Below are 27,776 nucleotides of genomic sequence, written 5' to 3' on the forward strand. Positions count from 1 at the left end.
ATTAATTCATTTTTTAAAAATTTGAGCTCTGGTGCAAGAAACCCTTGTAGACATGGCAGGGTTTACTAAGCATCTCAAGATCATTATAAAACGCCAGTCAAGGGTTGTTGGACGGCTGGACTCTCGTGCTGGCCATGCTAGGCAACTGCCGTAGAAATGAACGTGGTAGGGTTAGACTCACAGACTGAAGAAAAACAAATTATCCTGACGTAGGGTAAAGCACTGTTGCAGCACCACATTTACACATACTAACATACAGGTAAAGGAAAGAAAATAATATTCTTATAAAAGGAATAAGGATAAATATTAGAGTTGAAACAAAGAAGTTAATTCTGGAAACTGTGGGTGAATTATTGAGATGAGCTATTTTTATACTAGGTTAAATAATAGTCTCTGGAGGCTACTTAAGGTAAATTAAAACCATTTATACTTCTTCACTCTTCGGTACTAGGACTGCACGCCTGTCCCTTTGCCACGTGACTACGGCACTTCTACCACAGTGCCCCCCCCCACCCCCCAGCGGGAAGTGAAGACGCTCAGCAGAGCCCTGGCTGGGTCAGCTGACCCTCATGTGCAGACCTGACAGCACGAGCGTAACATGCTGTGAGTGTCCGGTTCTTCGGATGTGTTGTTTCTCCACGTCAGCATGGTAATAGGGGTCGACTATGTCCCCCCAATATTTATATGTTGAAATCCTAACCCCCAATGATGATGATATTGGGGGGGGGTCTGAGAGGCGCTTAAGTCCTTAGGGTAGAGTCCGCATGAATAGGATTAGTGCTCTTAAGAGAGGCGCCAGAGAGCTCTCTTATCCTTCCAACACTTGACAACACAGCAAGAAAGGGGTTATCTATGAACCAGATACAGATCTGCCAGTGCTTTGATCTTGGACCTCCAGCCTCCAGAACTGTGAGAAATCAATTTCTGTTGTTGATAAAGCCCCCTAGTCTGTGGTAGCCCAACAGACAAAGCCAGGGTCTGATTCAGTGCTCAAAACACTGCCAGCTAGTAGTAGGCATTTTTAAAGGTTCAGTAATGCAAAAATAAAAGTACATAACCCCAAATATAATGTGTTGAAATCATTTTTGGTGTGTCATAGTAGCATCTTTAAAGTTTGCAAATTATAGAATATTCCACTGGTATAATGAATGTCTTCGTATAAGCTATGCTAACTGATTTTTTGCATTATGATCTAGGGTAATTTAAGTGCAGTCATGGCTTTCCATATCCTACCTTCTGCCTGCAACCATAAACTCCAATAAGTAGCAATGTTCTTTTTGTTTTTTGGGCCTCCGTGCCCTATTGCCTCTGTTCTCATAGCTGAGGAAAATGACCAAAAGACCTACAGGTGGAGAGAGTCATAGAAAGCATCTGGATAGCCCCCCCCACAAGGATCTACACCAAATGAGAGTTCGTTCAGCTATCTTGTTTTAATATCATGTTGTAAATAGCTTCTTTAACCCAGACATACAATCTGTACTTTAAAAAGGTAAAGATTATTTCTTAAAACTAAATGTAAACAGATTAAATGATAAAAATAGATTCTATGCTACTGATTAATCTTTACAGTATTTATTTGCTGCATATCTTTGCAATAAACACATCACCGATTTCCTATTTATCTCTCTCCCCATAATGCCAGGTACACGGAAGTCACTCAAAAGGAGACATATCAAAATGAATAACGAAGGACACAATGCATGGCTTCAAAGCTGTTTACTATTTGGTCAAACAAGAATTTTTTAAATTGTCGGTCGTCAAGGGAAATCTGCATTAGCAGACATGGTAAATGTTGACCTCATCTGCAGTATTGCTGTGTGGTCTGTGGGAAAATGTGATTCCTGAGATCACTGTTGGCTTTTGCCCATCACTTTCCTCCTGTCAGTCATCTCTCCTAAAGTGACGTAAGGGTGTGAACTGGGGTTAGGGTGCTCAATTGCACACCAGCTTTCTATAGCTGCTAAGGGGGCAGACAGGCCCGAACACCTGAAAGAGGCACAGGAATAACCACGGTGTGTGGAAGTTTTCTTCAAGGTATGCCATATAGAAGAAATGTAGACTGAACACAGAAGAAGTCTTTTCTGATCTCCCTCAATCACCCATAAGGAACATGTTTTCTACTTCACCTGTCCTTGACATGCAGCAATCCATCTGTTATTTTGCATTTATTTAAAATATCCTCTGCTAAATAATTCTGTTTATTTTTAAAAGTAAATTGCTTAAAATTACATTCAATTTCTTTCCATACACCAGCATAGTCTTTCCCATCACAATGCAAACACGTGGGATCCTGAAGCCGAGTGGCCACAGCCTCACACTTTCTGCTGTGGACTGTGGTGCGATTACAGCCCAAGTCATTACAAAAGCAATTCTGGGTTTGTGTGGGACCCGGCAGGGCTTTCACTCAGAGGTAAGGAGTGAGATGAAGTCTGAACTTAGTAGGGCTAACAAAACTTTACTGGTTTCATAATTCACATTTTTTAGGATGGTCTTTAAAACAATGCTACAAGTCCCTGACCGGTATATAAACCAGAAGAAAAGCTGCGAGCCATCTTTCCTTCCCGGGCTGATTAAGGCCTCGGATCATCTCTGTCTGAGTTGTATACATGTCGATCCTCTTCCACGTTTGGACGTACTCGCTCATGAAAGCACTGGAACAAATTACCTGAAAGAAAACCCCTCTGAAACCGCCTGAGCTTTTGAGCCTGCACATACCTTTAGAGGCTTACACAAGCTAGTTTGTATTTTCCTCCGGGCCTGGGGGTCTAAATGATTGTAGAATGCATGAAACAGGAAGAAGTGGGTATTGACCAAAGATCTCCTATACCAGCCTTTTCCGATGGGAACTGAAAACCCTTTGAAGCATTTTTCACAACAAATGATGGCCTATTTAACAGATCTGAAACCAATAATCAGTTCTCTTGACCTACAGTTGAACACAAAATTATCTTTTAACTAAATAGGATCAGCTTAAAAATCCCTTTGGAGATGTTTTTATTTATTAAATGCCTTCATTAACAACACCATCTTTCATTTCCCATTACTCCAGCTCGATTTCTCCTGCATACAAAGTAATGAGCAGAATGGCTGTGAATCCAGTTAACATCCCAGCATTCTGAATCATGAAATAAGTAAAATCGGTTTTTCTTCCAGTTATCTTTTCTCTCAGCATATCGTTCATCTCTGGAAACTGAGAGAGAGAGAGAGAGAGAGAGAGAGAGAGAGAGAGAGGCATTGTTAGATAACTGTTGCCATCTGGTGGTGACACGTAGAACAGCCGCCTAGAGATTTCTGTGGGTGCAGGGGTTAGGATTTAATTCGGATGTTTAAATGTTGTAGTACAGATAGCATAAAAGGGATATCTAGCCCTATCAGACACCAACAGGAATAAAAGCATGGAAATAGTGTTTCCCAAATGAGGGAATCAGTGGGATGGGATTTACCTCATTTTATGGCTCCTATCTGTCTCTTTCTTTGTCTGTGTGTGTGTGTGTCTCTCCCCCTTACTCTCTATGCTCCATCCTGAAAGACTTCAAATGCATATACTCTCTCTCCCCTATCAAGATCTTCACACCCACCCAAACTGCTATCTGAACTCTTTCCCCTCCAATTTTTCAATGAGCTATACCCTTGAGGTTTCAGCTTAAATCCCACTTTCTAGCAAGTCTTCCCTTAGCCCCTCCTACCTGACGTTAGGTTCCCCTAACATCATCTCTCACCACATACATTGCTTTTCCTCTTAGCTCACAGATTTTTCTTACTCGTAATTATTTAGTCACGGTGTGTGATTTTGTTCATTGAATTTCCGGTTTCCTCTCTTTAAAGACCGAATGCCCCACAGATTCAGGGACTGTGCCTCTCTGCTCACTCCAGTGTCCCCAGTGCTTTACAAATTCCAGGCCAGGCACAGAAATAGCAAGCAATAGTGGCTGATTAAGTCAATTTTTAGAAATCACTATTCATTTAATTCCTGTTCTCTTCAATTTGTTTCCTTCTGCTTGCTCTACCCCTCACAAAATCATAAGGTTTTTAAATAAATCATGTGCTGTTCTAGGATTGAAGGCTATAGCAATCTCATTACGGTGAAAGCAATTAAAACTCCAAGTTCTGTACTTAAAATCTACCCTCACTCAGCAAATAAACTGCACTGAAAAGGCTCCAGAAGATCTGTATGTGCTAGGTCTTTAAATCATATTCCAAAATCATTTGCTATATATACAATGGCACATTGTACCAAAGCATCCAAGAGGGCTCCAGAATCCAATCAGTCCATGTGCCTGATTTAAGAAAGTTGTTACCAGGATAAAGTGAGTGAAAGTTGTGAAACTATTCTGAAAAAAGCAAAACTGCTATAAGAACATACGGCATCATTTGTTAGTATTATTTCCTTAAACTGAACAATTCTAATAGATTCTGTTCTTTAACAGAGAAAGAAGTGATGCCCTAGCATAGATACAGTATGAGACATTAATTCTGTGAAGAAAAATACAAATGCAGTGACAGTTCCAAGAGATGAAATGCTTGCTCTGATAAGAGCCTGCAGAGAGCAAGGAACAGAGCTAGACAGTTATCATTTGGAGCTAAGGATGCAGATGAAGGAAGCTAACTTATTAAATTATGTATGCAATGCATATTTAGTTCCAAATGCAAAGGAAATGTTCCTTGATTTGCATATATGGAGCACATTTTCATTTTCTAGAAAGCTGTCTATGATTCATTTGAAAATGCACGAGACACAGGACCATTGATATTCTCTCTCTTAAACACACACACACACACACACATAAATAAAGACGTGGACACAGCACAGACATAAACAGATACAGATATGTACTGACCCAAGTCAATGTTGTCCAATTTCAGTTTCCCAGCTTTAGTTCAACCCAAAAGGCTCCCACTGTACAGAACTTTGAAATAACAAAATGCTGTTTGCTCTAACAAGTTATTCCCTTCCAAATGTGACATCCTCATAAAAGAGGGGGGAGAGGTCCCGTGGGGACAGACTATAATAGAGTACAAGGTTTGCCTCCCACAAGGCAAAAAACCTGGGAAAACATCTCTACTTCAGCAGAAGTAAATCATTTCTTTTTCTACCAGTAAGACCATAGATCAAAAGATTAGTGAGAATCACTTTCAAATTACTACTAATACGAGAAGAGTTATCTGTTGAACCAGGAATGTTTTTAAATTACAACAGAATTTCCACACTGTGGAAAGCGGAAGGTTATCCTCCTCACTCATAACCCAGAAGTTTAATTCTAAATTTTAAATTAAAATTTTAAAATTTCTTACCATATCCGCCAGAGAGATATAGAGGAACATGCCTCCAGCAAGGGCAAATATAATATTTGGAGCAAAATTGTTGCCCACCAAAATGCCAAAAGCTAGCCCAACATAGCAGGAACATGCCGACAGGAAATTAAATAACAGGGCTTGCCGAGTGCTCATTCCTGCACTGAGTAGGATCACAAAGTCCCCTAGAAAAAGAAGAAAATATCAAGTGAATAGTTTGGGCTATTTTTGGATGAGAAAAGATAAGCATCAACGTCCAACCAGGGCTCCTTCATTTTGATGCATCAGTGGGATGTTTAAGAGTGTGTCGCCTAAAATGTCTCACGCCACCGAAACCAGGAAGTGAACGACATTCACAGTATGAACACAGCCTCTTACCTAACTCATGAGGAAACTCTTCACACAGAATTGCTATAGAAGTACTGAGTCCCTGAAGAAGAGACAAGGTGCAGGAAGCCCCAATCGCCAGGCCATCGATGAAGTTGTGGAGGGCATCACTGAGCGTTATCATCCAGGCAATTGTCCCTATTTTTGACAGTTTGGGTCCCTTCAAACAGGTACACGAACTTGACTCTGCTTTGCTATCCTGTAAAATAACAGAAAATCAACCAACAAAATAACCAACATTTTTTTTTCTTAGAGAGAAACTGAGAAAGAGTGTGTTCACAGAAGCTGGGGGAAGGGGCAGAGAGAGAATCCCAAGCAGGCTCCAGGCCCCAGACTGACGTGAGGGCTCGATCTCACTACCAGGAAATCACTACCTGAGCAGAAATCAAGAGTCCCATGCCCAACCCACTGAGCCACCCAGGCGCCCCAATAACCAACATGTCTTGAAAGTCGAAGAGATACACAGAAGTAGGAGCTGTGTTATGTATTAAGACAAATGGTTCCAACAGAGAGTCTTTCAAGAACTCCTAATCATTTATAACAACAAGAAAACAACAAAAAAAAAATTATGGTAGGGAGAAAGGAAATGAATAGGTCGGCAGGCCTTGAACAAGCCACTTAAAAGACATCATACTCTGGTTTCCCCTTAAAAAAATCCTTTTGATTTGTATGAACAGTTCCTACCATTGCCTATTGCCTTCCTAAAATGTAACAGATACTAACCTAAGAATCTGATTCATTTGCATACTTTAAAATAAAGGAAGTTTTCCAAGGGCTAAATTTAAAGTCTTCTTCCATGTTACAATGTACATGTGAAATCCACATTTAAAGCACAATGACATCAAAGAACATTTATTTTAATCCCTCCTGTGTTATCTGAGCAGCTTATCTGAGCCTCAGTTTCTTCCATTGTGAAATGAAGATAATGTACTAAATGATTCTTTTATTTTTCAATGACTTACTAAGTTTCCATTGTGTTCCAAAGTAGTGTGTCGGTGATTAAGCTGTCACAACGTGTTCCCTATCAGCTCTAAATTTCAATGATTCTCTTAACACATTTCATGAAATGTGATTGGAACAGGCTGGCCTTTGCACTAACACCTCTTTCCATTTTGGAACAATAATAAAAACAGAAACTCCTACCACAAACCCTTTGTAAGAATTTAGATTTCCATAAAATTTACAAAATTGTATAAAATCAAATACCAAATGTCAACTAAAGCATTTTTCAGAAACTGTAAAAAAAGATAATAAAATGCAAATTTATTTTTAAGTAGGGAAGCAATTTGCAATTAACTGAAGAACATTTTATTCCTAATTCTCCTCCCCTCAACTCTACCTCAACAGCTAATCAACATACTTATTGAGCCTCTGCAATTTGTAAAACAGTGTGCTGGGTGCTATGGGGAGTGCAGAGAAGTGGAAAATATAACTTCTGTCTTCAAGAAGTGTATTTATATTGGAGAAACAAGATGTAAAGAATATGACTGACTCTTTAAAAAATGTTCAGTAGACATCCGGCTGAGAAGGGCTGCCTTCCAAGCCATCATCTGAGTGGTTGTAGATTTATTCCAATGTTGTTTCCTTGCTCAAAACACTTTGGGGACTGCTCTTTCAGAATTGACTGAGCAATTCTGAAATTTGCCACTAGTGGCAAATTAGTGGCAAATCTTCATCTTTGGGGAAGTTCTTCTGTGGAGACATAGCCAAAAGTCCTTTGGAGTCATTAAATTCTTAAATTATCATGGAAGAGGGGGGTTGTTACTTGTCGTAGCAGTGGTTGTAGTAGTAGCAGGAACCGTAATAGTAACAGGAAGAGACACCGCAAAGTCACAGAGCATTTGTCATGTGCCAGGCACCGCTCTAAGTACCTGAGATATTTAATTCCTTTAGACAATTCTGTGAATTAAGGTCTACTATATCATCATTCTAGAGTTGAAGAAACTAAAACACAGAAATGTTCGTGAACTTATCGAAGGACGCAAAAGAAAAAAGTGGACTCTTTTTAGTAACTGTTTTACGACTCCAAATTTATGGGGATGGGAGGACACTTCTTGTTCGAAATAGGCTCTGAAGGCAATTCATAAGAATACCCACTTCTCTTAAAAAACTCTTCTAAACAGTTGAAGCCATGTTGGGAGAAGTGTTCAATCTTCTTTCATTTTAAAGGTAAATCTCAGCAGCACAAAAAGAAGTCCATCTGGTCTTCAAATGTGGTCTTTTTCTTTACAGTGTTAAAAGGTAAACTGAGGTAAAAAGATAAACTGAGGTAAATTTAAAACTTTAAGAGTTTATTTGAAAAAAACTGATTCAAATTAGGCAGCGTCGAACCGGATCTGGTTAGGAGCATTCCTTTGACAGAAGCTCAGGGAGAGAATTTTACGAAGAACAGGCAGAAGCAAAGCAAGAAAATTATTGATTAACTATCACTTAAAGCACAGTTGGCTTTTTGTGACCAATTGTCTTTAGGTTTTGATTTCATAACCTTGAGGTATTTATAGGCTTAGATTTGGGTTTGTTTACATAGGCTGCCAAGGCATTAGAGCCACCCCAGTTTAATGGCCTACTTATTTAATTAATTTAACAATTGATACATCGTAAATGGACAACATAATAAACAATCACATGATTTAGTACAGGTCATCTGGGTGATTCGGGTAAGAAATGCCCCAGAGCAGGAAGCAATAACTGCCAAAGAAGAAACAAAAGTGGTCATGAGAAAAGCCATAGAGGAAGAGACCTTGGTTTTGCAACAGACACTTAATAAGACCAGTTGTTTTCATCTTCCAACTTGGTTTACATAATCAAATATTTATAATGTCTTTATTTACTTTTGAGGATTTAGGGAAAAGATTAAAAGACCAAATCCTGACTACCTGATATTATGTACAGAGTCTGTATACAAACTCCTTTAATTCTGAAAAAGAAATTAAATTAATATATCAGGCATGATTCTCTTACCTCTAAGTACAGATATTATTGACTATATTTCTTATGCTCTATAAGCTTTTGTGTCAAATGACACTGTTGGGTAGGTTAATGGCCATACATTTTTAATATTTTTGGAAGAAACGTAAGTAGGCAAACATTCGCAAAGAGCTTGCTTTTAATTCACCTGACACTAAGCCACTGAGCAAAGAAAACACTAAATTTAAGTCCCTCTAGTTAAGTTAGTGAGTATTCTTGTCTCTCCTTTTCTTTATTTGTGTTTGCTGTTGTTGTCATTGTTTGCTTGCTTGCTTGCTTCTGTGACTTATATAGTACATTTGAGGGGTTTTATTTAGGATATTTTTTTTTCTTTAGGGTATTTCTAACCTCAGCCGTGATGAGGCAATTCAATCTAGTGAAAAAACCTAGGTCTGAACCCTAGGAGAACCGAATTCTACCTTGGCTCTGACAGGAATTTCTCTGTAATCATCAGCAAGGCTCTTAACATCTCTCATCTTAGTTATTAATGGAAATAAAAGTCAAAGTAAAGTGAAGACTACTGAGAATAGGGGAGGGGGAAGAATGCATGAACCAAAGTTATAAGAGTAGAAGGGAAGAAGCAAAAAGGAAAAGGAAAACAAAATAATAAGAAATCAAGGCAAAGAAATCAAGTAGACTTCTTGCAGAGTCATTATGTTTAAGCAAAGAGGAGGAAGATCAAAAAGAGGAGGAGGGCAGAAGGGGCAGAGGGGAAGAACGTAAGGAGAAGGACATGTGGTGTGCGGTGGGGAAGAGAAGGAAGAGACATGGAAAGAAGAGGAAGCTATGAAGGATGGAGAAAAAGAGTAAAAAGGAGGAAGTGGAGGAGAACAAAGAGGAGGAGGAAGAAAGTGAGGAAAGAAAAAAGGACTTAGCTACCCTTTAGTAGGATATGAATCATATAGATATGTCTTATCTGTGCAGTGCAATTTTATACAGAGTCAGAGAGACAATGAATGTCTATATATTTCCACATATAAAGATGTCCAAAACATAGTGTTGAGATAAAATGTGTGTGTGTGTGTGTATCAGCATGGACAATCTTTTGTTAAAATAAATATTATTATAATTACATGATGGTCTAAGTGCAAATATATTTGGAACGATATTTACAGAATTGGTAATCACAGTTCTCCTTGGGAGACAGTATTGTGGATAATCCCTGAGGGCTTTTTTTCTTTTTCTCTCTCATGGATTTTTTTCTGGATTTTTTTTTTCATTTATTATATATCATTTTAATACTCAAGAAAACAAAACATTCAAGACATGGTATGAGAAATAGCAAGAGGGAAAAGTGAACTTGTCATGATTCAGGAGTTATCACCAGCAAACAAGGTAAAGCTGGAGAATCAGGCTGCCTGCCAGACTGTCTGCATTGAAAACAGCATGTATTGACCTACTAAAATGAAACTTTGTTTGTTGGGTTAATGGTTGTAAAGACCAGCGTGAGCACACCCAGATCTCATTGTGCATTTGAGAAGGCAAAATGAACCATGATTAATGAAACTGTTCTTATGGCTTATTGTCTATTTGCCTATATTGATAAGAAGGTAAAAGTGAACAGCCATTGCAGGTAAAAGTTAAATTCCCAATTCTAAATCCCATGCTAAAAGAATTGTACAGAGGAAGAGCTCTGATAAAAATAAAACCAAACCAAAAAGGAAAGGAGCAACCCACCAAAAACCATAAAGAAGATGGTAAAAGGAAGTATAAATGACAACAAAAGATGAAACATTATATGCAAAAAATATATATAAATTCAATGCCCATGAAAGAGAAATTAATGTAATATAAATAAAAATAATAAAATGATATTTTAAGAGGCAGCACATAAGGGAGGGTGAGATTTAAGGAGAGGAGCACTGAGTGCAAGTTAGCTTAACGATAAAGGATATATGCCTTGGCATCAAATAGGCGTGAGTTTGAGTAATGGCTCCTTAATTGCTTTTTGTGCTGTAGAAAGTTACTTGGGTCCTAGCTAACCCAATAAGGCAGGAAAAGGAAATAAAAGGCAAAAAAATTGGGAAGAAAGAAATAAAACTGTCTTTGTTGGCAAACGACATACCTAAATGCAAATGCAAAACTAAAAAACTTGAAAATAACATAGGAGAAAACCTAGATAACCTTGATTAGGGCAATGAATTTTTATTTTATTTTATTTTTTTTAAAGATTTTATTTATTTATGTGACAGAGAGACAGCCAGCGAGAGAGGGAACACAGCAGGGGGAGTGGGAGAGGAAGAAGCAGGCTCACAGCGGAAGAGCCTAATGTGGGACTCGATTCCGGATCGCCAGGATCACGCCCTGAGCCGAAGGCAGACGCTTTAACAACTGCGCCACCCAGGCGCCCCAGGGCAATGAATTTTTAGATACACCAAAAGCACAACATATGAAGGAAATAATTGACAACCGTTCATTAAAATTAAAAACTTCTGTCTGACAATGTCAACAGAATGGAAAGACAAGCCACAGACTGAGAGAAAATACTTGCAAAAGATACATCTGATAGAGAACTATAAAAATATACAAAGAACTCTTAAAACAAAACAATAAGAAAACAACCTGATTTAAAAATAGGCCAAAGACCTTAACAGACACCTTACCAAAGGAACTACAGATAGCAAATAAGCATATGAAAAGATGCTCCATATCATACATCATAGGGAAATGAAAATTAAAACACAAATGAGATACCACTGTACACCTAATAGGATCACAAAAATTGGGAACACTGACAACACCACATACTAGCAAGGACGTGGAGCAACAGGAACTCTCATCCATTACTGATGAGAATGCAGAATGGTACAGCCACTTTGGAAGACAGTTTGGCAGTTTCTTATAAAACTGAACACACTCTTGCCGTGTGATCCAACAATCATGTTCCTTGGTATTTCTCAAAGAAGTTGAAAACTTATGTCTACAAAAAAATCTTGCACACAGATACTTACAGCAGCATTATCCCTAATTGCCAAAATTTGGAAGCAACTAAAATGTCCTTCAGTATGTGAATGAATAAATAACTGTAGGACATGTTATATTAACACCCCCCAAAAAATGAAGTATTAAGTTGTGAAAAGATATGAGGACTCTTAAATGCATATTACTCAGTGAAAGAAGACAATCTGAAAAGGCTGTACGATTTCAACTCTATTACAGTGTGGAAAAGGCAAAACTATGGAGACAGGTAAAGTATCAATGGTTGCCAGGGATTGGGGGAAGAGGGATGGATAGGCAGAGCACAGAATTTTTAGGGCAGTAAAAATACTCTATACGATACTACACTGATGCATACATGTCATCACACATTTGTCCAAACCCATGGAATGTACACCACCAAGAGTCAACTACGAACTATGGACTGTGGGTGATTATGATGTGTCCATGTAGGTTCATCAGCTGTAACAAACGTCCTGACTTGGTGGGGGATGCTGGTAACAGGGGAGGCTATGCGTGTGTGGGGGCAGACGCTCTATGGAAAATCTCTAAACTTTCTTCTCAATTTGCTGTGAACCTAAAACTGCTCTTAAAAAAATAATAATAAAGTCCTTTAAAAAAAATCACTTTGAATCTGCCTTCAAATTCCTTACCTGTAGAATGGAAAAAATAATATTACTGATGTCACAGGATTGCTGTGATGGTGAAATGAGATGTTTAAAAGCCGCTAAATACTCCTTGAATGCTTATGATCATTTCCCATAGATCACGCTCCCTAACACAGTACAGATGAACACAGAATTATTACAAGAAAACAAGAACTGCCTACAAGTGTGCAAGACAAGAGATTTCTCACATATGATCCTTTAATATATTTAGGAATACACTGATCAAGATTATTGAAGAAAAAAGGGAGAAAAATTAAATCTACCAAAAAAAAAAAAAGAGCTTTAGAAAAGGGAGGGGGTTCAAAGACTTGTTAACCAGGAAAAAGGAAAACTTTTAACAAAGATGCTTGAGCTTGAACATAAATATATTCTTGAAGAAAACTACTGAACTTTCAACTACGGAGTCCAAGGTGTAGGAAGGGGCCAGGAGGTTAATTAGTAGAACCCACCATGAAAAGTATGAAATCTGACTTGGTAAGTTTACATGAGTCAGATAGTCGACTGGCTATAGGAGAAAAGGAATCTCAAAGATGTAAAGTAATACCTTGCACACTCAGTACTTCACAGTTTACAAGGTGCTTCCGTATGCTAGGTTCTTCATTTTCTTTTGACCTTTACAACATCCTCATGAGTGCAACAGAAGAGATACTGGCATCTTTACTTTAAAGATGATGGAAATGACAATCCAGGAATACAAATGACTTGCTCTAAGTCATATGGGAGCTGTTGGGATTAGGCTGTTCAATTATTTACTAAGCACCTATTTCACAGCAGGCAGGAGCTGTGCTAAGAACTGAGGACAGACACATAAATCAGAGGATCTCCATCAGGCTGGAATTCATAATCCAGAAAGGAACAGCCACGATTCAAACTCCAGGCCTGTGATAAATAGCTCTTATCTGCCCTTCCAGAATAACCATCTACCCCCTCACCCTGCTCTGTCCTGAATGAGCCACCTCGATAGGCTTTTTGTCCTATACTCTCATTTGAGATTAACCACTGGGAAGCTCTAGAGGGAGTTCAGGAGAGAAAGGAGGGACAAGTCAGGATATTGATTCCTCTGATACCCATTTGTGTGGTCATCTAAGGCTATCCGTGACCCTCAGATGAAGGCCACAGCTCTTCTCAAGACAACTCTTTGCAGATTCTAGTAACTGCTGTCTCCCCTCCACGCTGTTCAGTCTAGGCATGATAAAAATTTTGCAATTACCAGTCCCTGTGGTCCTCTTACACCCCACTCACACCTTATACATATATCTTCCTGATGTTATTCTAATTTGAGCATTCCATCTGTTTCCTATTGGAATCCTAAATGATACAATCATTAGTGTTGGAAGTGGCCATAACAGGCCTCCCAAATGGGTTTTAATTGGGTTTTTCATATATATGAAGTATGGGGACATAGCACATTGTAAGTGGGCTGCATTTTTCAGTGATGCCTAGAAGAGAAAAGGGCTCTGCAAGGTCTGGGCTAGCCTTCCTGTCATTTGGTTCTTATGACCCAGCAGACCCAATGAAATTAGAAGAGTCTATGGCAGACAGAGATACTGAAAGGAGCCTTGGCAAGCCCTGACCAGAGAATCACAGTGCAAACCCCTGAGATGTTAGAGTAAAGCCATGTCCTCTTTTGCCACTAACTATTATTCCCTTTTTCAAGGCATCCCCCTTGCTTGTTCCTGGATCCTTACAGAGACTTATCTCGTGCCCATGGGACAGCAAGTGGCTGTGAGATCATCTGCAACATGAACTGGATGTTACCTGGGCCATCAAGTCATAAAATCAGCTGTTCACACCAGCATTCCATTATTAAACTGTGTATGTAAGAACAGGCCCACACCAGCCTTAGAAGACACAACGAACTGCAATGGCAGGTGATTCAGACCTCCACAGCATCTGAGCCTAATGCTTCATTTCTTTTCCCTCAACAACAGTAAGGCTTCATGGTCAGTTCCCTAAAGCCAGTTAACTGTGGAGACATCTGTAGGTGTGCCAGCACCAGACAGCTATATGATTTTACTCACAATGACCTTAAAATACAGTGATAAAGGAAAATTCTCCACATTGGCAGAACTTTAAGGTATAGTGTTAAACTTCATGTAAAAGAAATGACTGAGATATAGATCTGTACTAACTGGTGGGTGGGTGCTAGAAGGTTGGCTAGATGGTCAGAAACTTCCAAAAGCCAAAATTGGATACTGGTGGCAAAGAGATCTGGACAGAAATATACAGATGGACCTCTTATAAAAGGCATAGAGTGTGAAGATACTTCTATCCTGTAAAATCTCATAAGAGACTATCACAGAGGGTAGTCTCAATAATAAAGTGAACAAGAAGATCTAATTGACCCCCTTGTTTATGGGGTCAGAATAGTGGGGATAGTGACTAGTCACAGCTCAGCATTATCTCCTTCTAGCCAGGGTTGATCTGGTTTGCATTGAAGAAGGTCCAACCTGTTAAAAACCAGGATTGATGCTGAGCCCCCAAAAAGGCATCATCACCCAATGGGATGGGAAGGCCCAGCTGGCTATACTCAGAGGCAGGATGATTACATTGATGATCCCTCCCATTATAAGGGGGTACTCCTTGGACTCACGAAGATAGACATATGTTATACGCCTTCCCTGCTTTCAGTGTTTCTGCTAGCATCATCATGCATGGATTTATAGTGTGCCTGATATATAGCCAAGATAACCTATATAAATTATCTCCAAACCATTTTGCAGCAAAGCAAGTGAGACAATCAGCTCAATCCTTAGAATTCACATGTCATATCACTTTCCCCTTCATAGAAGAAACTAGCCTGATAGAATTATGGAATGCCCTAGTGAAGGCTCAGCTAAGGTGTAAGCCAAGAGATAAAATCCTGAGAGATTGGAGCTCTGCCCATAGGATGTAGGTATGTGCCTTACACCAGCACAACGCACCTGAAGCATTCTTGCTTTCTGTCCCCAATACCTTAGACTTGGTGAGTTTGAAGGTCCTAATGTCCAAGGGAATAACTCATCCACCAGAAAACATGGTCATTTTCTGATTCATTCGAAGTGGAGATTAATCCCAGGAAATTTAAGGTTCTTTATATCCATAAACCATAGGTAAATGAGGAAGTCACTATATTGCCTAGGATAATGGCACCCAATGATCAGGAAAACCTGAGTTGCTGCCACAAAATAAAGATAAGAAAAATGTCTGGAACTCAGGAAATTTAGTGGGGCACTTCTTAATACTCCCCTTCCAATGATCCTTGCCAAGGAAGAAGAGCAACAAGCCAGTGAAGTCCAGACCACCAAGGACTCAGATCTGGCAGGAAGGAAGGTCTGGGTCACCACAATTGGAAAAGGACTTTACCAGTCAAGGTGATATCAGACAGTAAGGTAAGTACAGAAGGTTTAGTGGAAGGAGGCAGCTATAATTACTGGCTTAGGCCTTATAACCATCTACGGAAGCTAGGATCAGCTATAATTTAAATTTATATTCTTTATTGCATCTCTTCTCCCTATCTCCATCCCCTGGTATTTTATATGAAGAATACTGGTGGCAGCCAACATTTTAGTTCTAGATTGCATATTACTGAACTACTACCACACGGAGATGACACACCACACAGTAGTTGATGGGGATTTATGCAGTCTCTGTGCTGAGGACATGCATCTTTCACCCAGGTGAAGGGCAAGAGTGGAGGCTGACAGAAAAAAGGGCTGGAGTATACCAGATATCTTTCATTTCCCCTTCCAGATCCAGTTTCCACCCTTCTTTTTCCAGTTTTCTGCTCTATGAGACCAGTATCAACTGCGTCAAAGGGCTCCCATGCTCCTGGCTTCTAGTTGGTTCCAAACAAAGAGCTCTAATATAAAATTGGAGGGAAAGAAGAGAGGGAGACCAAGGTACTTATTCTCTGGGCTCCTTATTTGAGGGATAACTTGAGCTGGCTATAATTAGAGATCACTGTTCCCCGTACAGTGCTTTTCTATGCAAGACTACCTCCTAGGTTCTAGTAACTTCTTCCTTCCCTTTTCCCTTTGATTATTCATAGTTTGATAAGTTTACTCATAGCTCCACTATTCCAAGTCCCAGTTTTACAGCATTCTCCCTTGTTGTTCACCTACACCTGGCTCAGAGTTTTGTAAATGGTCCCTTTCCTATTTATTATTTATCCTTATTTGAATGTGCCACCTCTTTCTGGAAAGAACATGACTGATTTAAAGTCTAATGCTGTTTCCATACAAAATGCTCACAGACTCTACATATACCATCAAATATATTTTAATGGGGAAAATTACAAAAAGGATTAAATAGATATAAAGATATCATAAAGAGTTAAAGGTGCCATACAAATGTAAAATTTTAGGAGTGCTGGGTGGCTCAGGCAGTTAAGTGTCAGACTCTTGATTTCATCTCAGGTCATGATCTCAGGGTTGTTAGAATGAGCCCCATACTGGGGTGGAGTCTGCTTAAGATTCCCTCTCTGTCTCCCTTTCCCTCTGCCTCCCTCTCTCTCTCGCCCTCTCTAAAAATAAAACATAAAAATAAATTTAAAAAATAACAAATGTAAAATTTTAGTGGGCTTTGTTTTATGAGTGTATTTTCTAGTAATCTTTATATTCTTTATAGCTGGTGTTTCCTTTGTCCTTCCTCTGGCCCCGAAAAGTCAGTCTCAGATCACTATAACCGAAATGAAACGTCATACAAGAAAGAAGAAATCAATTTTATCTTTAATGTATGCAACCAAACAGTATTCAAATGTGCTTAGTCTCTAGTCATTTGGTTTTAGGAAAAGCTCATAACTATTTCCAAAACTCCCCTTGCTAATGAAAATAACCATTAACAGGAAAATAACAATTTCCAGAAACCTTGAAAATTGTTTCCTTTCCCTCCATCCCTTCAGTGGAATGTGAGTAAAGTTGTTTTGGTCTTTAGGAGTTGAAATTATTGCCTTTCATTTTCAGTCTGGGACCATATCATTTTACTGTCTTGAAAAAAATTACTTAGGAGAAATCTGACAGGTTTTCAAGAAATATGCTACTATTTCACCAATGGAGTTTAAAGTATACACTAATTAAGTATTTGCAGTTATCCTAATGGACCATTTACACCACTCTAAAAGGTTGCCTACCACTACTACAGATGGGAATAGCATTAATGCTCTTGATACGTTCGGGAAGCAGGATATCATTTCTTATAAAAAGCCCTTATAATGTGCGTCCCAGCCCACACAACTCTCGTTGTTACTGAGAAGTCTTAAAGGGAGTCAGGAGGCACCAGAAAACTGGTTAAGTTTTAACGTAAGCTGGAGAATGTTGCTACGCTCTTGAAAAGTAGTGTTCCCCAAATCCAGGAATATCTACATTGCTCAGCATCAGAGCTTCCAGAATTGTTCAGACAAGGAAAGAGGGGTAGGATGGGATATGGTAGAGGAACCAGCCCCATGTGGGAGCTGCTCTGTCGTGTAATTACCATTTGACACGAATTATGTCTAAAGAATTGAAATGTAGAAGATCCCACCCAATGTAATACACACTCCTTCAAAAGATGAAGGAGTTTTCCCTGATGGGCAGAGAAGATCTAGAAATGTAAGCCCCTGAGCAGGAAGGTTCTTAGTCTTCAAGTGTTTGAGTTTCTTCCAAATTTTTCCGTGCAGTTGAGTTCCAATTTCAAAGCGTTGTGGTCTGAGAATATGCAGGGAATAATTTCAGTCTTTTGGTATCAGTTGAGACCTGTTTTGTGTCCCAGAACATGGTCTAGTCTTGAGAATGTTCCATGGGCATTAGAATAGAATGAGTATTCTTTGGTTCTGGGGTGTAGTGTTCTATATATATCTCTGAGGTCCAACTCGTCGAGTATGGCATTCAAAGCCCTTGTTTCTTTGTCGATTTTTTGCATGGGTGTTCTGTCTATTTCTGATAGTGGAATGTTGAGGTCCCTACTATTAACGTATTTTTATCTATATGTCTCTTTATTCTGGTTAAGAGTTGGCTTGTGTATCTTGCTGCTCCCCTGTTGGGGGCATATATATTTATAATTGTCATATCCACTTGTTGGATACATCCTTTAAGAATAATATAGTGCCCTTCTGTGTCTCTAACTATAGTCTTTAGTTTAAAATCCCATCTGTCTGATATGAGCTTTCTATTGAGGTCCACTGGCGTGAAAGATGGTATTCCATCTCTTTACTTTCAGTCTGAATGTATCTTTCGGTTCAAAATGAGTCTCTTGTAGACAGCAAATGGATGGGTCAGAACCTTCCTGCTCAGGAATGATTCGATAAACCAGGAAATCAAAAATCAATTTAAAGAATTTATGGAGACCAACGAGAATGAAAACACAACGGACCAAAACCTATGGGATACTGCAAAGGCAGTCCTAAGGGGGAAATACATAGCCATCCAAGCCTCACTCAAAAGAATAGAAAAATCTAAAATGCAGTTTTTATATTCTCACCTCAAGAAGCTGGAACAGCAACAGAGGGACAGACCTAATCCACGCACGAGGATGCAGTTGACCAAGATTAGAGCAGAAATCAATGAATTAGAAACCAGGAGTACAGTAGAGCAGATCAACAGAACTAGAAGCTGGTTCTTTGAAAGAATCAATAAAATTGACAGACCACTGGCAAAACTTATCCAAAAGAATAAAGAAAGGACCCAAATTAATAAAATTATGAATGAAAAAGGAGAGGTCACAACCAACACCAATGAAATTGGAAGGATTATTAGAAGCTTTTATCAACAGCTTTATGCCAATAAATTAAGCAATCTGGAAGAGATGGAGGCCTTCCTGGAAACCTATAAACTACCAAGACTGAAACAGGAAGAAATTGATTTTTTAAACAGGCCAATTAATTATGAAGAAATTGAGTCAGTGATAAACAACCTTCCAAAAAACAAAACTCCAGGCCTGGACAGTTTTCCTGGGGAATTCTACCAAACATTCAAAGAAGAAATAATACCTATTCTCCTAAAGCTATTTCAAAAAATGGAAACAGAAGGAAAGCTACCAAACTCATTCTATGAGGCCAGTATTACCTTGATCCCCAAACCAGGCAGAGACCCCATCAAAAAGGAGAATTACAGACAGATTTCCCTAATGAATATGGACGCCAAAATCCTCAACAAGATCCTGGCTAATAGAATCCAACAGTACATTAAAAAGATTATTCATCATGACCAAGTGGGATTCATCTCTGGGACGCAAGGGTGGTACAACATTCGCAAATCGATCGGGGTCTTAGATTTTATCCAGAAAGAAAAATTCAGAAATCATATGATTCTCTCAATAGATGCAGAAAAAGCATTTGACAAAATACAGCATCCTTTCCTGATTAAAACCCTTCAGAGTGTAGGGATAGAGGGTACATTCCTCAATCTCATAAAAACCATCTGTGAAAAGCCTACAGCAAATATCATTCTCAATGGGGAAAAGCTAGAAGCCTTTCCCTTAAGATCAGGAACATGACAAGGATGCCCACTCTCGCCACTATTATTCAACATAGTATAGAAGTCCTTGCAACAACAATCAGACAACAAAAAGGGATAAAAGGTATCCAAATCGGCAAAGAAGAAGTCAAACTGTCTCTCTTTGCAGATAACATGATACTCTATATGGAAAACCCAAAAGAATCCACTCCCAAACTATTAAAAGTTATAGAGCAATTCAGTAATGTGGTGGGATACAAAATCAATGCTCAGAAGTCAGTTGCATTTCTATACACGAATAATGAGACTGAAGAAAAAGAAATTAGGGAATCCATCCCATTTACAATAGCACCAAAAACCATACGTTACCTGGAATTAACCAGAGACGTAAAGGACCTATATTCTAGAAACTATAAATCACTCTTGAAAGACATTGAGGAAGACACAAAAAGATGGAAAAATATTCCATGCTCATGGATCAGAAGAATTAACATAGTTAAAATGTCCATGCTACCCAGAGCAATCTACACTTTCAATGCTATCCCGATCAAAATACAGAGGACGTTTTTCAAAGAACTGGAACAAACAGTCCTTAAATTTGTATGGAACCAGAAAAGGCCCCAAATCACCAGGAACTGTTGAAAAGGAAAAACAAAGCTGGGGGCATCACAATGCCGGATTTCGAGCTGTACTACAAAGCTGTGATCACAAAGACAGCATGGTACTGGCACAAAAAACAGACACATAGACCAATGGAACCCAGAAATGGACCCTCGGCTCTTTGGGCAACTAATCTTTGACAAAGCAGGAAAAGACATCCAGTGGCAAAAAGACAGTCTCTTCAATAAATGGTGCTGGGAAAATTGGACAGCTACATGCAAAAGAATGAAACTTGACCACTCTCTCACACCATACACAAAGATAAACTCCAAATGGACGAAAGACCTCTATGTGAGACAAGAATCCATCAAAATCCTAGAGAAGAACATAGGCAGCACCCTCTACGACATTGGCCAAAGCAACCTTTTTCATGACACATCTCCAAAGGCAAGAGAAACAAAAGATAAAATGAACTTGTGGGACTTCATCAAGATAAAAGGCTTCTGCATGGCCAAGGAAACAGTCAAAAAAACTAAGAGGCAGCCCATGGAATGGGAGAATATATTTGCAAATGATGCTATAGATGAAAGACTGGTATCCAAGATCTACAAAGAACTTCTCAAACTCAATACACAAGAAACAAATAAACAAATCATAAAATGGGCAGAAGATATGAACAGACACTTTTCCAATGAAGACATACAAATGGCTAACAGACACATCAGGGAAATTCAATCAAATTCAAATCAAAACCACACTAAGATACCACCTTACGCCATTTAGAATGGCAAAAATTGACAAGGCAAAAACAACAATTGTTGGAGAGGATGTGGAGAAAGGGGATCCCTCCTACATTGCTGGTGGGAATTCAAGTTGGTACAGCCACTCTGGAAAACAGTGTGAAGGTCCCTTAAAAAGTTAAAAATTGAGCTACCCTATGATCCAGCCATTGCACTACTGGGTATTTACCCCAAAGATACAGACGTAGTGAAGAGAAGGGCCATATGCACCCCAATGTTCATAGCAGCATTGTCCACAATAGCTAAATCGTGGAAGGAGCCAAGATGCCCTTCAACAGATGACTGGATTAAGAAGTTGTGGTCCATATATACAATGGAATATTACTCAGCTATCAGAAAGAACGAGTTCTCAACATTTGCTGCAACATGGATAGCACTGGAGGAGATAATGCTAAGTGAAATAAGTCAAGCAGAGAAAGACAATTATCATATGGTTTCTCTCATCTATGGAACATAAGAACTAGGAAGATCGGTAGGGGAAGAAAGGGAGGGTAATCAGAAGGGGGAATGAAGCATGAGAGACTATGGACTCTGAGAAACAAACTGAGGGCTTCAGAGGGGAGGCGGGTGGGGGAATGGGATAGACTGGTGATGGGTAGTAAGGGGGGCTTGTATTGCATGGTGCACTGAGTGTTATACGCAACTAATGAACCATCGAACTTTACATCAGAAACCAGGGATGTACTGTACGGTGACTAACATAATATAATAAAAAAAGTTTAAAAAAAAAGAAAAAGAAATGCAAGCCCCTTAGGGCAAGGAGCTTGGGAAAAGTGAAAAGAGACAAGGAAGGAGAGATGACAGGAGGGTCGCGAGCAAGGGCTAGCTGAGGTCACTGTGACCAAGCAGGTAACTAGACCCTAGAGGAAGTGTTAAGAAATAAGCAACCGGCCAGGGGTAGAAAGGAAAATGAGCACCAGAGAGTTAGAAATCAAAAGCTGTTCTCTGTGAGGGGGCAGCCAGCAACCCGATCTATATCTCAGTAGTTCAAAAAAACAGAGACTATCTCTACTTCATATTTGGAAAGTAAGAACTGGGAATGCACAGGGGATAAGGGCAGCAGGACCTCGTTCCCTCTTAAAGATGTAACTGTGACACTCTAAAGATTTGCTCACCAGTTTAAGAAGTTTTATAGCGGAGAACTGAGCATGGAAGATACAGGACATACTCACTGGCCCAGAACAGTAATAATAACATTAGTAGTATAAGTTCTTTACTCTTCCCAACAACCCTGAGTGGTTATTATTCCCATTTTACAGACGAGAAAACTGAAGTATGAAGAGGTTAAATAACATGCCCAAAGTCCTACCTCTAGAAAGGAGCAGAGACAGGATTTAAACACCTATGCCAAACTAACACGGCTGTGATCTCTAGCAGATGTGGAATTTTATTTTCTTTCTTGTTCGCCCCAGTATCTAGCACGGCTGCAGGCATTCCGAATATTTGTTGTCTGAAGAAATGAAGGTGTAATAACAGTAAAAGTACATTTTCTCTCACGAGAGGCTCACAAATCGTTGTCATGTGAAGCATCTATTCCAGTCTCTCCAAAGAGCAAACACATGGACACTACACACCTATGTTGAGAAGGGTGTGCACAGAAGAATATTCACTCATCAATTCTAAATTGGTTCATCTACATTAAAAAACTCTGCAACTGCAGAAGTGTTTCTGTTGTCTTTTGATTCCTTGCCAGTTCTTTGTGACTAAAAGTTGTGGAGCCAGATCAGAAGCTCCTGGAGGACAAGGACTTGTTTTCATTTCAGCCCAGAGTTTAACGTTAGTAGGTGTTCGGTAAGTGTGTTCTTTAAATAAATGATGGGGAGTGGGGACTTGTTTTTCTAAACCGAGTGGAGAAGTGGAATGCGGAAATTACACTTTCACCAACAGATCTCAAGAGTGCTCCCACCTCCATCCCAGAGACCATTAAAGGGCAGGAGATTTTTATCAGCAGCCACCTTGTATCTCACTTTCCGTGACTGACACATTGTTCAGAAGATTGTCGGAGAAGGCGGCACGAAAATAAGAGTAGTAGCAACAAACGCAACAAACACTGTGGAGTGCTTACTGTTTGCAAGGTACTCTCCTGAACCCTAAGCCCATGCAATAAAAGCCAGACTGCTCAGAAGAACTGAGTTTTCAGTTTTCAGAATTTCTGAGTTCAGTAGTTTGTTATGACAATAATGGATTATTTTATTGCTGTCACCAGCCTCCACCTTGTTTGGTACCAGTGATTCAAGTACCTCTGGATTTGAGTAGAGTTCACTATGCTGATGTTCTGAGGTTTGCTAACACGTCATACGCACTGAAAATACTTCCAATCATTGAGGGGAAAAAGACACCACCCTTGGGTTTTCAAATACACAATCTGTTGTTTACAGACCACATTATGGATGGAAAAATATAGATGTTTTCTTCACTGTCCCTTCCTAGGTTTGTTACGTTTAACAAAATGTAATTTAGAACCAGGCACTACTTGAGGTTATTGATACATTTAAATGTTAGAATACAGTAAAACTTGGAAGAAAGAATCACATCTTGAATTTTCTCCAGTGTCCTTTTTTACCAGCATCCACTGCGCCCTAGCTACTCTGACCTTTCTATTCCTAAAACCCACCAAACTCTTTCCCACCCTAGAGACCTGTGCTGGCTGTTCCCTCAGCCATGACCTTTTTCTCCTTCATCTTTGCATGGATAGCTGCTTCTTATGGTTCAAATTTTCGCTGACTGTGTCCCTGGCCACCTAAACTAAAGTAGCCACCCGGACATCATCACACCACCGCATTTTAATTTCCTGAACATCATGTGTAACCCTAGGATATTGAGCTGTGAGTCCCACTGAAATAAAAAGAGTGACAGGAAGCAGGAACACTTTCTAACTTGCCAGTGTTAACAGGGCATAGAACAGAGCCTGGCACTGGGCAGCCGGTCACAGGACACATGACGAGTGAGTGAATGACAGGATGAATAAATGAATACCATCTCTTGCCCTTTAATATAGCTTCACTGTTTGACCTACAGACTAGAATGTCATCCAGAACACGAAATGTTATCACTAAAGTCCCAATTTAAAATTGTCATTCTTGGGGAGCCTGGGTAGCTCAGTTGGTGAAGCTTCCGACTCTTGATTTCAGCTCAGGTCATGATCTCAGAGTCCTGGGCTCGAGCACCACAGCAGGCTGGGCACTCAGCATGGAGTCTGCTTGAGATGATCTCTCCCTCTGCAACTCCCCTCAAGTAAGTAAGTAAGTAAGTAAGTAAGTAAATAAATCCTTTTTTTAAAAAAGATTGCCATTATTATTTTAATATATAAGTTGCATGAGTCTGAAATTTTGGTCAAACTCACAAAAAATATAAAGAATCCAGAGAAAATGGGGACTATTTCTTCCCAGTAAAGGATTTTTGCAATTCTACTTCCTAAAAGTAAAACTAACTGTAGATTTAAGTATTTGCTTTGCAGCCTAGAAAACTAATGATGATCCCTCACTTCGGTTTTTCTGATACATACTTTACAACCTAGTAATTAAAGCAGATGAACTAGAAAGCATCAAACCAGAAACGTGGAAGGTTTACTGAACCTGCAAAGATAATCTTTATTGGTGCTTTCTCAGCTATGTAACTTTTTTGACTCTAATGTGCTTTCACTAAGTTGCTATAAAGGTTAAATAAAGTCATTTTCATTAAGCAATTTGATAGTCCTATGAAGAAGATTCAATAAAATAAATTATGTTCTTTTTTTACTTTTAATACTCTGATACCTGATAACAGAAATAAAGAGCAGTGATTTCCCAAACTTTTTAAAAAATAATTGGGCTCACACATTGGGTTGTCTCCCTTCTGCTGATAAAAACTCAAAACTTATAATACATCTGTATCAATCGGTCCACTGATTAACAAGGTGAGCAAAGTTAAAGATAGGAGAAAGTCACCAATTAACTAAAATAAATTAACTAAAATAAACTAATTAAACTAAACTAAATAAAAAAATAAATTAACTTAATTGGAATGAGATCCTCAGAAAGAGACTGAGATCCCCTATCTAAAAAGCAGGAATGTAGTAAAATCAGCTTTCACCACCCAATCAATGAATAGACTCTAACTTGGTACATTTGTTAAAGTGAGCACCTAATTCAGTCTTCAAATGCCTCCAATTATTTTTTTATTCACTAAGATTATCAGTGAAGTATTAATAGTTATAAAAGTGATATTTTTGATCTGGACATGTGCCTCAGACACAAAACTGCCCAGATGTGAACAGAGAGACAGACAGACAAGTATCTACAGACGAGCATGTGTGTGCGTGTTGAACAATCTGCTAACACTCTACAGCGTAGTACTGTCAAACTCAAAACACATTTTGGCAAGACCACACTTCATTCACAAGATGCTTTCGCTTTGTAATCTTTCTAATTTAGGATATTTATTTTCAAATATATGGAATAAATATAACCTGGAATAACTGAATCTAGAATAAATTCTACCTCCCCAAGTGCTTCTCCCTGGGACATAAATTCTGTTTATTATAATAAAACAACTCAAGCTTTGGCAAATTTCCCATCATGCAATCCATGTAAGTAAAAATTACTTACCAGGTCTTGATCCATTATTCCCAAACTGCAAGATGCAGCATGCAAAGAACATAGTACTTCATAAATATTTTCAAAGGAGCAAATAGCAGAAGTCAAAGAAAAGACAGAGGCCTATGTTGGCAAGTCCAGTATTTATGACACGAACATCCTTTATAATGCAACCTTTAAAAATTTTTGAAAAAGCTGATGTTAAAGCCACACCAGCAATAGAATATGTATTTCCGTTCTTCCATTGCTTACCCTGGTTTGCAACCGGGCTTTCTACACAATAGAACTGAGCAACTTTCTGATGTCCCGAATAATTTACTTGAACCTCTTAAATTTTTTCCTCATTTATCAAAAGAAAGATGTGTTGGCATTCATTCTCAATTTTTTTTTTATCAATCAGCATGCATGACAGAGCAACAGAGCAATTCTTCATTATACTAACAGGGGGAAAATTAACTTGACATCAAGCCTAATTGAGTAAAACCTCACTAATTCTTCTAAACAGGGATAAGTCCTGCTTGATTAGTGAAAGCAATTTAGTATTGAGTGTGTTTAGATAAATACACTATTCTTGCTTTCTAGAACTCACACCAACAAATGGCTCCCACAGCAAGCATGGTGGGGGTGGGTAGAGGTCCTTAAGCAAACCTGCCACGTTGTATGGATAGGACTGACATAGCATATCAACTACGTAATAACAACTTGGTTATTATTTCTTTAGATAACTTAAAAACCTGAGGTGCGTCTTGCCTACAAATTGTTCAAAAGCAATTTTTATAGATGCTCCAAGATACTCTACAGCCCAGCAGACAGTCCAGCATATGAACAAACTATCACAAGTCAGACTTCATCAGCTCTGGCAGATTAGTAGAGTCAGAATGAAGGAGACTTCACCATGCAGGCAACCTTCAACTCACTAAAAGTTACATTCCAGATGTTCACCTGTTAGTTACTTGTTAGAAGTCAGAACTGATCACTCACAGTAGTGTTCTCATTACGAAGTTAGGCTCATGTGTGTGGAAGGAACATGGACTTGGGACTCAGGACCCCAGGAGGGGATTTCATCATAGCTTTGCCATTTATTATCTGGTTGAACTTGAGTGAGTGACTTAAGAGTCTTAAGTTACTCATGCATAAGTTAATTTAATACTTATTTTACAGGGCTGTTGTAAGAATCGAACATAATAACAGCTGTAAAGCACCTACTGTCCAGTGCTACCTACTCTTACCCCTAGGCATTTGTTCTCTGTTTTTGAGTATCTCTCTACATTACAGAGGATTAGCTGGGAGGTTATAGAAGCACTTCAATGGGTTCAGGAACCCCTTTAAATTGTATGTAATAATCGGCGAGGACGTATATTCTTCTGTTGCAAAAGTTAATGCACTTCATCAAACGGCTTCCTAAGGAGAATGATTAAGAATGTCCTATAGGCACGCTTTCCTAAATTTTTCAAAAATTTAAATGGCCAAATGTTTAAAAATAATAATTGGAAGTAACCTCTGCAACCTGGTTACCATTTCATCAAATCTTATTTACCTAGTAAGCTCCCCCCTGTCGTTCAACATGGGACAAGCACCATCTTCTCAGGAAAGCAACCACGCCCATGTCACTGGCGTCACTCCCCACACCAACCTGTGCCACACCTTTCTCGGCACCTTGGGCACAGCTCTACTACGGCACTCCTCACACGGTATTACAACTCTCCCACACACGTCTCTAAGTACCTCTAAGTACCTAGGGGGTGCCAAGTACATGCTAGGTGCGTGTCAAGTAGGTAAGAATTTTTTTCTCACAAAAATGTATTTATATTTGGATTTCATTAAAAGTAGTCATTTTAGTTGATGAGAAGCCTGCAAACCAGGAAGCAACTTAGCTCTGTTAAAAGAACTCTAAGCGTGACTGACCTAAGTTCAAGTAAATTCTGACCTCTCTGAAACTCAGTTTCCTTCTCTGTGAAAAGGGAGAACACCACACCTACCCATCAAGGTTGTACACGAATAATATTTGTTAGGAACCGAGTAAGTCCCTGCACTTGATAGGTACCCCACCATCACAACACCAAGTACCACCATCACCATCCTTGCTGTGAATTATTCAGCAGTGACAAGTAATAGAAATCTGATATGCGTATTAATGGGTTG

At 39.1% G+C, this 27,776-nt stretch overlaps 1 protein-coding gene across 1 annotated transcript in view; it reads right to left on the reverse strand.

Annotated features, from left to right (window-relative positions):
• Positions 1-1,405: 1,405 nt before the first annotated feature.
• The window catches only part of SLC39A8 (solute carrier family 39 member 8), a 72,329-nt gene continuing 45,958 nt past the window's right edge, over positions 1,406-27,776 (reverse strand). Inside the window, exons 6-8 of the mRNA XM_026509650.4 lie at positions 5,671-5,878; positions 5,293-5,477; positions 1,406-3,190 (exon numbers count right to left, since the gene is read on the reverse strand). Coding sequence (XP_026365435.1) covers positions 3,041-3,190; positions 5,293-5,477; positions 5,671-5,878 — 543 coding nt within the window. The 3' untranslated portion in view covers positions 1,406-3,040. The remainder of the gene's footprint in view (positions 3,191-5,292; positions 5,478-5,670; positions 5,879-27,776) is intronic.

The sequence above is a fragment of the Ursus arctos genome, unplaced genomic scaffold, assembly GCF_023065955.2.
Source record: "Ursus arctos isolate Adak ecotype North America unplaced genomic scaffold, UrsArc2.0 scaffold_9, whole genome shotgun sequence".
NCBI lineage: Eukaryota > Metazoa > Chordata > Mammalia > Carnivora > Ursidae > Ursus > Ursus arctos.